Raw genomic sequence first — 12,874 nt, 5'->3', positions numbered from 1 at the left:
TTTCTCCCAAGAAGCAGGCGTCTTTTAATTTTGTAACCACTGTCACAATCTGCAGTGATCATGCAGCCCAAGAAAGTAAAATCTCTCACTGCCTCCATTTCTTCCCCTTCTATTTGCCAGGAGGTGATGGGCCCAGTGGCCATGAACTTAGGTTTTTTGATGTTGAGCTTCAGACCATATGTTGCGCTCTACTCTTTCACCCTCATTAAAAGGTTCACATACTGCATGCAAATAATAATACTAATAATTTTAAAAAAATGCGCTGCAAACCACCCGACGGCAGTCTGACCCCAGAAACACCGAGCACGGGCAGCAACCGAGCAATAACTTCTGGAAGATGTGCAAACACATTAGCAGCTGGAGGCAAGCGGCAAAGTGCGCGGCGGCCCCTTTAAGAGCGGCGTCGTCGCTCCGTCACTCTCTTCCCCCCTCCCCTCGCTTCGATCCCTCTCGGTCCTTCTAAACTTCCTCCGGCCAGCGCAGCCTACGCTTGCGAGCGTACGCTTCCGGTTCCCAAGCGAACACCTCCCTTCCCCGCTTCTGTGTTGCGTGGCCCAGCCCCTCAGGACGCCGCTTGGGCTAGCGCGTCATTCCCCACTCGCATTCATTCTCCTGCCTCCCCTTGCCCCGAACGGAATCCGGAAGTGTGCGCGCGCGTGTTGCGCGCTCTCGCCCGCCCGCGTTGCGTGCCTGCGCGTTTCACCTTACCTCTAGGGCGCCTCCCTCTCCTGTTTCCCCGTCGCTGCTGCTACGGACGACAAGATGGCGGCGGCGGCGGCGGCGGCGGCGGGCCCAGGCTTCGGCCCGGCGGGCGCCCTGGAGAGCCGCGTCCTGGCCTACACCCTGCACCGCTGGAGCAGCTTCTCCTCCACCTACCTGCCCGAGTGAGTCTCCGCCGCCACCGGCTTGGCGGAGGCCAGAAGGGCCTGGCCGAGGGAGGGTCGCTTGGGGCTGCGGGGCCTCCCTCCTTCCCTGTGGTACTTATGAGGGAGAAGGCGGAGGAAGGGGGCGCCCCATTTAAGAGGGGCTCCGGGGAAGGAGGGAGAAAGCTTGGGGGGGAGGCTTTCTGTGGGGTGGTGGGTCTTTGGGGAGGTTGGCCTTGAGTAGACGGGGGGGGTTCGTTTTTTGGGGGGGTGGCCTTCTGAGTTGTTCTTGAGGGGGAGTTCACATGGGGGGAATTAGTCATGGGAGTTGTTTTTGAAGAGGGGTGGTCTTCAGAGTTGTTCTTGGGGTGGTCGTCTTTGAAGGGGTGTTCTTGGGGGGTTCATATTGGGGGGTTCGTCATGGGTTTCTATGGGGGGGTTCGTCATGGGAGTAGTTTTTGGGGTCTTTGATGGGTTGGTCTTCAGAGTTGTGGGGGGGCCTTTGAGATTGTTCTTGGGGTGGTCGTCTTTGAGGAGGTGTTCTTGGAGTTCACATGGGGGACTGTCATGGGAGTTGTTCTTGGGGTCTTTGAGAGGGTGGTCTTCAGAGTTGCTCTTGGGGTGGGGTGGTCTTGGAGGGGGTTTGTGGAAGGGGGCCTTCAGAATTGTTGTTGGGGTGGTCGTCTTTGTGGGGGAGTTCACATTGGGGGAGGTGCTAGTCCTGGGAGTTGTTTTTGGGGTGGATTTGGGGGTTCGTTTTAGAAGGGTTTGTCTTGGGATGGGGTGGCATTTGGGCTTCTTTTTGGGCTTCTTTTTGCAGTTATCTTGGAGGTTGTTCTTGGAGGGGGTGGCTCTGGAGGGAGTTGGTCTTGGTGCTGGTCTTGCTTAGGAAGGAAAAGGCTGATCCCTGCTGCAACAGGATGCAGAGTTGGGTCTTTGTGTGGTTAGGAAGCCTAAAGGTTGTCATTATGAAGGGGGCAATATGGTAGGGTGTGTTGGGGTTTTTTTGTTGGAGTGGGGGTCACATGGGGGCAGACATGGATGAGAGTACCTATGGGACCTATCAGTGCTTGCTGGGCATAGTTGTCAACATTTTCCTTTTTTCAAGGGAAATCCCTTATTCCGAATAGGATTCCTCACAAGAAAAAGGGGAAAGTTGACAGCTATGTTGCTGGGTCTTGCAGGACCTAGAGAGTGAAGAGCCAAGGGAGAGGGCCGTTATAGGGGACTTGGGGTGGGGTAAGCCACCCACCCTTTCTTTCCCTTTTGTTATAGGAACATGGAAAGAGGCCAGGCTTACACCAAGTAGGAGCATTGGTCTGCTGCCTACCTCAGTGCTGTGTGCACAGACTGGCAGAGGCTAGCCAGGGTTTTAGGCCGGGAGTCTTTTCCCAGTCCTATCTGAGAGATGCCAGAAATTGAAGCTGGGGTCTTAGTATGCGAAAGCCCCACCAAAAAGAAAAGTGTGTGTCACAGGGGTATGATTTGGAAAGGGCTTTGTTGTTGACAGCACCCAGATTATGGAACACCTTGACCTGTGAAGTGTGGTTGGCCCCCTTCCTCACTTTTTTCTGCAGGTTATTGAAGACCTCCTTATTCTGGAAGTTTTTGACAATGGCCTTATTTTATCAGATAGTTGTGTTTTTTAATGCCATGGTTGAACAAGGCAGCTTCTGACCTTGCTCCTTTATTCTGTAACAGTTTGATATTCTGTGAAATTGTAATGTTATATATGGCTCCAGCTATCCTGTGTGGTAGTTTTACACCAGAAGTGAAAGATAGAAAGGTTTATTAAAACAAACAAAATTGGGAAAATTGAGGGGCTTGGGCAAGTAATTCAAGCACTTGAAAAAGCTCAGTTGCAGGTCTGCATTTAGAGTGAGGCATCAGGTGGGTGGGTTTCATTAATGCCCCCCCTTTTCTCTCTCCATTTTTCTAGCACTGGTGGAAGCTGTGTTTGGTTCTGGTTTCATGAGTCTCTTAAGGAAGGCATGGCTAAAGGTGGAAAGGAAGTGAGCTGGGCATGTGGTCTGTTGCCAGAATCCCCTTGTGATGTTTTGTTTTTAACTGCCATTTAATGGGGCTTGTAAACCCTGGTACTGTAATGGGGAATCAACCTGCAAACTTGCTGCATTTGATGGAGTGAGCTTCCATGATCCAGGCCAGGCAGCTGAAGATCGAACAGTTAAGTTGCCTTTTAAGGTACCACAGAGCCATTGGTGACTCTGTGTATTTTTTTGCTCCCTACAGCAGATCTAACATCTTTGTACCTCTGAAATGTGTGCATTGAAAACTGGCAAAAGGGGTAGTTTCAGTATTGTGCTGGGGAGGTGAGAATTTTGGTAACCTTGGTTCCTGGTACTGTATGAAGCAGATGCAAGGAGCAGTGAAGATGTTGGAAACCACAGGAGGAAACAGTGTCCTTGTGCTCGAATCCTGCTTGCTGGTTTCCCACAGGTACACAGTGAGAACAGGATGCTGGACTAGATGGGCCAGTGTCCTGGTCCAGCAGGCTCTTATGTTCTTAGGGCAAAATAAAGCAGAGTGTTCTGAGTAGGCTATTAAGGAGAAAGGAGCAAGGGATGCAGTGTGGAGAGCTATGCAGAGATATGGAAAGACAGGTATAGTAGGGGTTGGTTGATGTGCAATGTGAGAGGAAATTTTGATTATGTGTGGGCTGATTTATGCAGACACAGGATGTGACAGAGTAGGACAGTAGACCTAATTAGTGGTTGTGGTGTGGGGAGTAGTGATATGGTGATATAGGGAGCAGAGGGCATGAAAAATGAAATCATGGTTTGCAGGAACAAATGGGCTGTCCTTGAAGGTCCCAATTGCTGCTGCAGAAATTTCACCTTGTTGCTAGAATACCTGTGAAGTGTATCACAGATGCACCATCTCCTTTGCACTATTCATGCATGAAATCTGTTTTGGATTTCTGCAAACATTTGTTCTCTAAATATTTCTAATTGCTTTGCAAAATTTTGTCTCGTCTCTTTGTTATGCCCAGTATGACAGGTCTTGCTAGATCATTTGCAGGTTCAATTTGCTAGTCTGCCTTGAAGGGCATGTTGTTTCACTTCCAAGTTGACAAGGACCATGAAATTAGATGCTTGATGAAAACATAGGCTTCTCAACCCTATGTTTCCTTTGTAAGAGAAATGGGGGGGGGGGGAGGGCGGCATTTTTTTAGGGGAACCTTGGTGGTGATGGTGGGAGAAGGTCGTTTAATCCTTCCCCTGCTGACTCTGTCTACAAATGCCAATCCAGGATGTTTTAAAATCATGCTGGATTCTGAAAACAATTGATTCCAGATTGTGGGGATGGGTGGACTGGCCTTTGAAGAAGAGGGGCATTTGCAGGGGACTGCTGATGGACGCAGGTGGGATTAAACTCCCCTCCCTTCCTCTTGTTCCCCACAAGGCATTCCCCTCACCCACCTTTTGCATTATAATCAAACTTGGATTTGCTGATATGTCAACTTCCACTCTGAGCAGATGCTTTGGAAGTGAGAAGAGGCAGGTGGGTCGAAAGTGAGGCAGGAGTGAGGCGTACAAGACAGAATCAGAGTTATCTGGTGTGTAGAGTTAAAGCAGGGGTCAGCAACCTAAGGCCCATGGGCTGGAAGCGGCCCGTGGAGGTAGTTTGACTGGCCCATGAGCCGTCCACGAACCGAATTGCCCGCTTGCGCACAGCGCTAAGCCGACGCAGCGCAGTACTAAGCCAGCGCAGCGTGGCACAGGGACTTGCTTCCACATTGCCGGAAATTGCATCAACACAGACGCCGGAAATCACTCACATGTGCACACGATCCGGCCCACGGAGGGATTTCCGTGGGACCAATCTGGTCCAGGCAAGATAAACCTTGCTGATCCCTGAGTTAAAGCCTGATGAAGGACATTATAGGGTTATGAGTAAGATGAAAATAATTGAAAGCTGATGAGGATTCAAGAAGTCAGGCAGGCTAGGTATGGAGTAGGAGAAATGAAAGGCTATTTGATGGTAGGGTAAATTTGTTTTGTTGTAGCAAAATTAGAAAAGTGATTGGTAAGGTTAGAGCCAACAATAAGAAATGTTTAAATTTTCTGGTGCCAGTTACCCTAGTTTGTGTAGGATTTCCCCCCTACACAAATTAGGGTAATTAGCATCAGAAAAATATCAGTTTTCATCATATCCCCCCCCCATGCCCTAGAGAGTTATCTAATTTGGCATGTTTATTTTACTTGTATTTCCTAAACAAAGCTAAAAACTTGGAAGCAGCCAAACTTGCCTAATGTTTTGTTTAGCCACCCATTCATCATTTTTAGTGAACTTATGAAATGGAAAGGTTTCCATGAAAAAATAAAGGACTGGGAATTTTCCATCCTAGGCCACTGCTTAAAGCAAATGGGTTGGTGAATGGAATGCTAAGGGAAGAAATACAGATATAACATATGTGTAACCCCTTAGAGTCTGTCCCCAACTGAAATGAAATCTGTAAGATAGCTGTGCGAAAAGGTACTGGTTTTCAGAAGAGGACCAGAATGGATGCCTCTGACGCTGAGGCTCTGGGTAAATGGGGAAACGAAGTTATCTAGTACTTTGACTTGTGCATGTAGCCTTTGCATGACTGCTGCGGCTTGTGCATGATTAGTTTACATTACAACATAAGGGTATTAGCATCCACTCTCATTGTCTCTCTTAAAGCTGTTCAACCAAAGCAGGTGGTGAAAAAGGGGGCTTTTAACATTAATTAGAGCTTGATTCTCTCTTTAATATTTGTAGACATACTTTGGGGCTTGGGGAAGAGTGATGATCGTGTCCTTTTTACCACTCAGCTCTGCATGGGTGTTTGCGCATGAGCGAAAGAACGCAGAACTAGATTCCTGTGACATTAGTTCACCTTTCACTTTTGGACTCTGAAGTGAACTTGGACTTGCATGCCTGTGTGCTGCAAGTGTTTTCTTACTTGATGTTTACTGTTGTAAGTGAACTCTGGACTCCATGTGTATGGGATTTTGTCTTAGACAAAAGATGCTTTGAACTGGGAAGCTATTCCTATTTGTTTTGCTCACTTGCATGAAGGAAGGAGTGGTGGCGCTGAGTGCACAGTCAGAACTTTTATTCATATCTTGGCTTGTGCCTGATTGCGGCCACTCTCTTTTTCTATCCAGACTCATGTTGCATGACCGTGCATTTAGCACTTGCTTTTCAGGCCTTGCTCTTTAAAAAAAGAAACTGTTGTCCTATTTAATGTCATTGTACAGTTACTGAGCCTCAGTCCTTTTCACCATCAATCTTTTATCAGCTGTGACGTTCAAGTTTCTGGAAGGTTATTGACAAATGCACAGTTGCATGGAGTAGGCAATGAGATACCCAGTGGAGTGCAGTAATGATCTCCCTTTGAGAGTGGTGGTTTGGGACGCAACTCAAACACAAACAATGCAAGTAAAAACAAGGTGTCTTGTTGCTTAGGCTGCAGAAAAATATTAGCTCTCAAATGGCAAATGCAAAGTGCTAACAGTACGAGGGGGAGGCAGAATTTTGAAATGGATGTGTAGGAACAGGAGATGGTGTGGTTCAGATATGTCATTTAACTCTCCCGGTGCTTGAAGCTTACACAGAGCTAATGCAGTTCCCCAGGGACGCGTTTTGTTGGGAAATTTTGCAGAAATTGCATCTACGTTATCTTTGTGGCCTTGCACCACTGTGTTTGGGTTTGGTGACGCTCTGGAGGCTTCCTAATAATATGTTGAGGCACAGTTTGTACAGATTGTATTGGTTATCTCAAAGGGAATTGCTGCCGTACTGAGAGCCATGTAAAAGCTAAACCTGCTAGCATGGGTGACTGCCGTGGTCCACATTTAGTCTTTTACAGTTCTCACATGAGCCATATTCTGCCCCCATAACACTGAGGGATCAGATTCAAATATGGCGTTGTCAGCACTCATTGGCTGAGCAAAGTGAGATTTTTAGTTGGGCTTGTTTAGCATCCTCTCCTTATTTTTTGTTAAGACAGCAAATGGTGAGAGAATAGAATAGAATTCGGTACGGATATTCTGGAAGTACTGTATTTTTTGCTCTATAAGACTCACTTTTTCCCTCCTAAAAAGTAAGGGGAAATGTGTGTGCATCTTATGGAGCGAATGCAGGCTGCGCAGCTATCCCAGAAGCCAGAACAGCAAGAGGGATTGCTGCTTTCACTGTGCAGTGATCCCTCTTGCTGTTCTGGCTTCTGAGATTCAGAATATTTTTTTTCTTGTTTTCCTCCTCCAAAAACTAGGTGCGTCTTGTGGTCTGGTGCGTCTTATAGAGCGAAAAATATGGTAGGTTTCGAGTACAAATACCAGCTTGATCTCTGCACTCTTTTTATTGGAAGAGGAGGAATGTTGCAAAACACACTGATAAAATTTCTGCCTTGAAAATGGATTTTAGAATGAAAACAATGTTTAATTTTTAGCAATTCTTAGTTTCCACTTCAGCTTAATATCCTAATTTCAAGGAGACCTGGGAAGGTGTTAAGCACTGCTATCTCCTTTGAGCATTGGGAACATCTTGCATGGTGTCAGTCCTAGTTGTACCTTTGTGCTAAATTCCATGGTAATGGAGTTGGAGTACTGGGCATTATAGATGGGTTTGGCAGCCAAAGAACATTTAGTTTGTTTCAGTGGTGTGGAGTGGAATATTTTTCCATTGCTTAATTTTTCTGCAGAAGATGTTAAGTTTCATGAGTGCATTGGTAACAAAGAATGGATTCCAGTCGCAAATAAGTGTTACGTTGCATAAGCTTGTCAGGTCCAAAGGTTTTTAGCTTCGTTTATCAATTACAAGTAAAATAAACATGCTAAATTAGACCACTCTCTAGGGCATGAGAATTTTACAAAGCAAATTATGCTAATTTGCATAGGATAATTTCCCAGAAAATTTTCCAGTTCAAAATTTTCCAGACTTGAAACACCAGAGGAGGGAATATTTCAGTAAGAACTATCAAAATTGCTAGTGGAGGAACAACTGCTGTTTCTTGGCAAGCTGAATCACAGAGGTGCTTTGTTTCAGATGCATATTTGCTTTGTTTTACTTTTTCCATCTTGTATTTTTCAGCAGTGTGATCAGAAATTGCAAAACTTGAAATTATCAAGTCTTGTGTTGTCCTTTTAAATCTGTGGACAGGTTTCTGAAGGCTGTCATTTGGGGGCTGGTTCACTGAATACTTCTCCCTGCAATTTACCACCCTGTAATTTCTTGTCATTTACCTCCACACATTTGGCATGGAGAAACAAATAAGCACTAAAATGAGATAAATATTTGGTTTTGCCCATGACAATATCTCGGTCAGTGCCATGGAAGCTCAGAAACTGTCTATTTGTTTAGCTAGCACATTCCCCACTTTTCTAAATGGGACACAGGGTAGTATATTTATCCTTGCAAAAATGATGCAAGGTTGAGGTAGATTAGGCTGAGAGAGCACTTTGGGCAAGTCACTGTACATAGAGCTTCATCACAGGAGTGAGAATATGAACGGAGGCTTCTCTGATCCAAGCATCTGTACACCTGTGTACAGGAAGGGCTGTTTCTTGGCACTTCTTTCTGGGAGTTCCCAACACAGCATTCTGTGTTCCTCACTGTAATCTTTGTAAATACTGTATGGCGCCAATAAAAGGTAGAAGGAATTGGGGGTGGGACCAGGGACCAGACCAAGGGGGAATTAACAAGAGTTGCAGAAATGTAATGTGAAAGAGAGCATCAATACATTTCGTGAGCTCTTCCCTCTTTTTGCAGGGTATTTTTCATTTTACTACTTGTACAAAGCCAGCAGAAGAATCCATAAAACAACACACAGCAAAACCTGCCTTGATGCCCTTAAAGAAGAGAAAAAAATTGTGTGGGACTGGCTACGGCTGTTGCCCCTTAGCTGATCTGTGTAGGTTTGCGCAGCTGAGACTGTCTTCTGGAAAAAGTTTTGCTTCTGTCAGTTCATACGTAATAATTTTAAGTTATTTATGTTAGACTAGAGAGTTAGATAAAGTGATGAAAGGGTGCATTTTCTGTTGGATAAATTCAGCTCCGGTCCTCCGAGCTGATACGGCTCATCTTGGCTTGAGCCCAGCAGAGTATAAAACACCTAGAGTCCGCAACAGAAGGATGAGGCAGGTATGGCTACATTGCTACGCTTTATTACTAAGCTATGCTGAGAGCATACAAATATACATCTTGTCTCTGTGTGAAGCAGAGAGCAACTCCAACAAAGAAACGGCAGTACAGAGGAAACAGGAAACCAGTAAACGTCACATCCCGTCTCCCTTTCCCATGGGAATCCAACAGTATCTGGACTGTGGAATGAAAACATAGTCCTGTGACTACCAGCAGCTGCTCAGTGAGGGAAACAGAAACCAAAATTTTCCTCCTTGTTATAAATACATCTTCCTTTTCGGTTTTGGATCAAGTTTTTGCTCTGTTCACCTAAGCAAATCAAGAACTAAGGCAGTGGTTTCCCAACTTTTTGGACCTGGGACCTACCTCCAATCCATACCAGCGTTTGAGAACCCATTTCTCAATTTTTGGCCGTATATTTATATGGTGGTAGTGGTGGTGTTGTGACCCATTTTGGTTTAGATTGTAGCCTGCTAGTGATTCCTGATCTGTCAGTTGAAGTCCAGTGCTGTAGGGTATTCTAGCAAGATTGGCCTAAGACCAGAGACCACAGAAAGTAGATATTGCATAATATCACAGCAAGAATACAGCAGCTGCTAGTTGATCTCTCAAAATGTCACAGAGTGTCTGGCAGTAAGGCTGTGTTGCTTTTGCTAGAACTTGAGATGATGACTCTGTGCCAGGAGCTATGAGACAGGGAAATACCAATTGCAAACCTGGCCTTACCTGAATTGCAGTGTTGACTTTGATTGCTGTTTTCAGCCATGCTCCAAAAAACCCACCCTTTTTCTTTTTCTTGTAACTGAAAGTAACCCAGGTGCCATTATTTATTACTAATAACTAAAGTGCTGTGTCATTGGCATATATAATAAATGTACAAAATTAAAATAAGCATATAGGAGCTGAGGGAGAAAAAAGTTTTCTTGAAAATTGTAGGCTTCCTAACATACAGCTGTTGGTGTCACCATGTAAATGAGGACGATTTATTTTTTCGGTCCTTGTTATGTATGGAAGATTTTAATGACTTAACGATTCTAATCAATTATGTCTGAGAACACCATTCAAGATTTTCAAAGGACAAGATTTGTTACTTGAGTGCTTCTTTAGTCAATTCCATTTCTTGTCTCCTTTGCAAACATGCCAGTGTGTTTGAAAAGTAAGAAAATTGCAGCGATGCTGTTTTCTTCAGCTGTGCCTTCAGAATAAATGGTGAAAAGCTTATTTTCTAACAATTTAGGGGCCTCACTGGTCCCTCCCCCAGTATTAAGAATGAGCACATTGACAGCTCTCTGCTTGGCACTGAGAGTTGCAGTTGTTCCTGGATCATCTCATGTTTTTCATTTCTTTTAATAAGAATTCTATTTTATCCATGATAAAGCCCTCCAGGTACATTAGACTGGGAGCTATGTAACTTGCCAGGGCCACCCTGTGGTCTTCACGGTTGAGAGAGAATTTGAATATTCTTACTAGGAGGGCTGCAGACTTTTTCTTTTTTAAAAATGAGTTCTTGATCTAAGGCACCTCCAGCCTATGGTCACCATTTGAGGCCTTCATGGACGTCATGTTGATGACCTTGGCCTGCATTCAGAAAAAACAAATCAGGTTCAGGGCCGAGTAGAGATATGAACTACTGAGCCACAGCCTTTCAGCTCACCACCTGCAATTTCTTGGACCACAGTTTGAGAATCTCTTTTATATGCTGCTTCTGCTATGGCCATCTTCATTGCATACAGATAAAACTCACTAAGACCCCAAAAACATAACTTTATGTACTAAAAAGCATTCTTACAATTAAGAGTGCAGGATTTTTTTTGAAAATGACTGAAGGGTGTGTGGATCTTTTTGAAGGAGATGCATTACTACTTAGAAGGGTGCACGCTGGTATTTTAGCAATTGGAAATCTCTGGCTCCCATGCGGATACCAGAATTAAGGCAGACTATAAAATGCCCCATAAAACAAACAGCAGTGATTTGAGCATCACGAAAGTACTGCATAAGAAGGCTTAAGAGCCAATTGAACATTGTTTGGCTTTTTAAAAATAAGATGATGTCTGTATTGTGCTAATTTAGAGCTCTGTTGCGGATGCAAATGCCAGGCCTAAACAATTATCTGCGAGAGATGCTTTTATTGGGCATGAATCTTCCTGGAAACCTTGCCTGCTTAGGTTGAGGCAAGACCTGGACGAGAGCTCAAAAGATCTTGCTGCAAACAAGACAAGCTTCACCCGCTCCTGTTGCTTAGTCTTATTTTATAGAATACTTGCACAATGCTGTCTTCTAATCTTGGTTGGCTGATAGTACTCTGCCCCTGTATCTGAAGGCCTAGGGTGGGTAGCAATCTGTGTTAAACCTTTAAAAATAATTATACATCTGTGTGTGGTTTTCTCGGACGCGGCGTCTTCATGCTTCTGCGTCTGCTTGGCCAGGTGCTTCTCCCTCTTCTACCCCTTTATAGCAATGGTCGGTCTGACCATCTAGCATCACACAGGATAGAGGCACAGGCTGTACTTCCTCATAGGTGGACTTGCGGCTCTTTGTGCTTATTACACAAAGTATTTTACCTCCAGTGTTAGAAACTCAGGTATACAAGCTAGGTGCCAAATGGTTCCATAACCAGGGTTATAGTCGTCAAAATGGAATGCCTGGTTGCCATTTTTGGGCCAGGTGGCTCAAAGGTTGTGTTTTTAATACGACTTTTTAGTTGCTGAAACACATTCCGATTGTGCAGATAAAATTCTGCAGGATGTGTTGCTAGTGTAAGAAAACTGTCAAGATCCAAGGATCCCCAAGCATGCACCTCTAGATGGTGGAGAGGTCAGGTGCCATCCTGGCAGCCAGGTATCTTCACTTGGTTCTTCTAAGTGGCCGATAACCAGGTGCAAAATGCTGGTGAATTTTTAATGCTGTTTACCTCCAAGGTGTTCAAATTGGCATGTTTGTTAGATTGGGATTTGCCCAAACGCTACTCAGTGAACTTCACAGCCGAGCAGAGATGTCAGCTTGGATTTCCAAGGCTTGCTACACATTCAGTTGTGCAGACTCCAGAACCTTGGTAACTGGTGTCATAGATTGTCAGGGACCCAGAACTGGTCAGACTTTGTTTCTATTGCTGGTTCTTAGCAGTATCTTGGGCTGTAGTGTTTAGTTGGCTGCGAGCTTGCATTAATCCATGGGGGAACATCTTTCAGCCTGAGGTCCACATTCCCTTCTGGGGGCTGTGTGTCAGTGGTTGGTAGGACCAAAGCAGTCAGAAAACAAACAAACAAATGTGAACTTTAATTTGTACAGTAGGACAGTTTCTACACACTCTTGTACCCCCTACTCGGTCCCCCATCTGAGCAGTCAATAAGCTTTATTGGAGAGTGCACAGAAGGCCGGGAAGGAGTGTGTCCTGGGGAGAGTATTTGTATGGCTTGGAGGATTCTAAGGTTCAGATAATAATCATAGAGATGGAAGAGACTAGGAGGGTCATCTAGTCCACCTCCCTGCAACACAGGAATCTTTTGCCAAGCTTGACACTCAAACCCACGACCCTGAGATTAAGGGTGGCGCTGTGGGTTAAACCACAGAGCCTAGGGCTTGCTGATCAGAAGGTCGGCAGTTCGAATCCCCGCGACAAGGTGAGCTCCCGTTGCTCGGTCCCTGCTCCTGCTAACGTAGCAGTTTGAAAGCATGTCAAAGTGCAAGTAGATAAATAGGTACCGCTCAGGCAGGAAGGTAAACGGCGTTTCCGTGTGCTGCTCTGGTTCGCCAGAAGCGGCTTAGTCATGCTGGCTACATGACCTGGAAGCTGTGAGATGAGCAGTGAAACCCCAGAATCGTCTGCGACTGGACCTAATGTTCAGGGGTCCCTTTACCCTTTACCTTTACCCACTGTGCTC

At 45.3% G+C, this 12,874-nt stretch overlaps 1 protein-coding gene across 1 annotated transcript in view; it reads left to right on the top strand.

The window, feature by feature from the left end:
* Positions 1 to 645: 645 nt before the first annotated feature.
* Positions 646 to 12,874, top strand: part of MKLN1 (muskelin 1) — an 86,337-nt gene continuing 74,108 nt past the window's right edge. Inside the window, exon 1 of the mRNA XM_083461160.1 lies at positions 646 to 884. Within this exon, the coding sequence (XP_083317286.1) occupies positions 763 to 884 (122 nt within the window). The 5' untranslated portion in view covers positions 646 to 762. The remainder of the gene's footprint in view (positions 885 to 12,874) is intronic.

The sequence above is a fragment of the Podarcis liolepis genome (assembly GCF_965112155.1).
Source record: "Podarcis liolepis genome assembly, chromosome: 10".
NCBI classification, from domain to species: Eukaryota; Metazoa; Chordata; class Lepidosauria; order Squamata; family Lacertidae; genus Podarcis; species Podarcis liolepis.
This window is presented reverse-complemented; position numbering and strand designations above follow the sequence as displayed.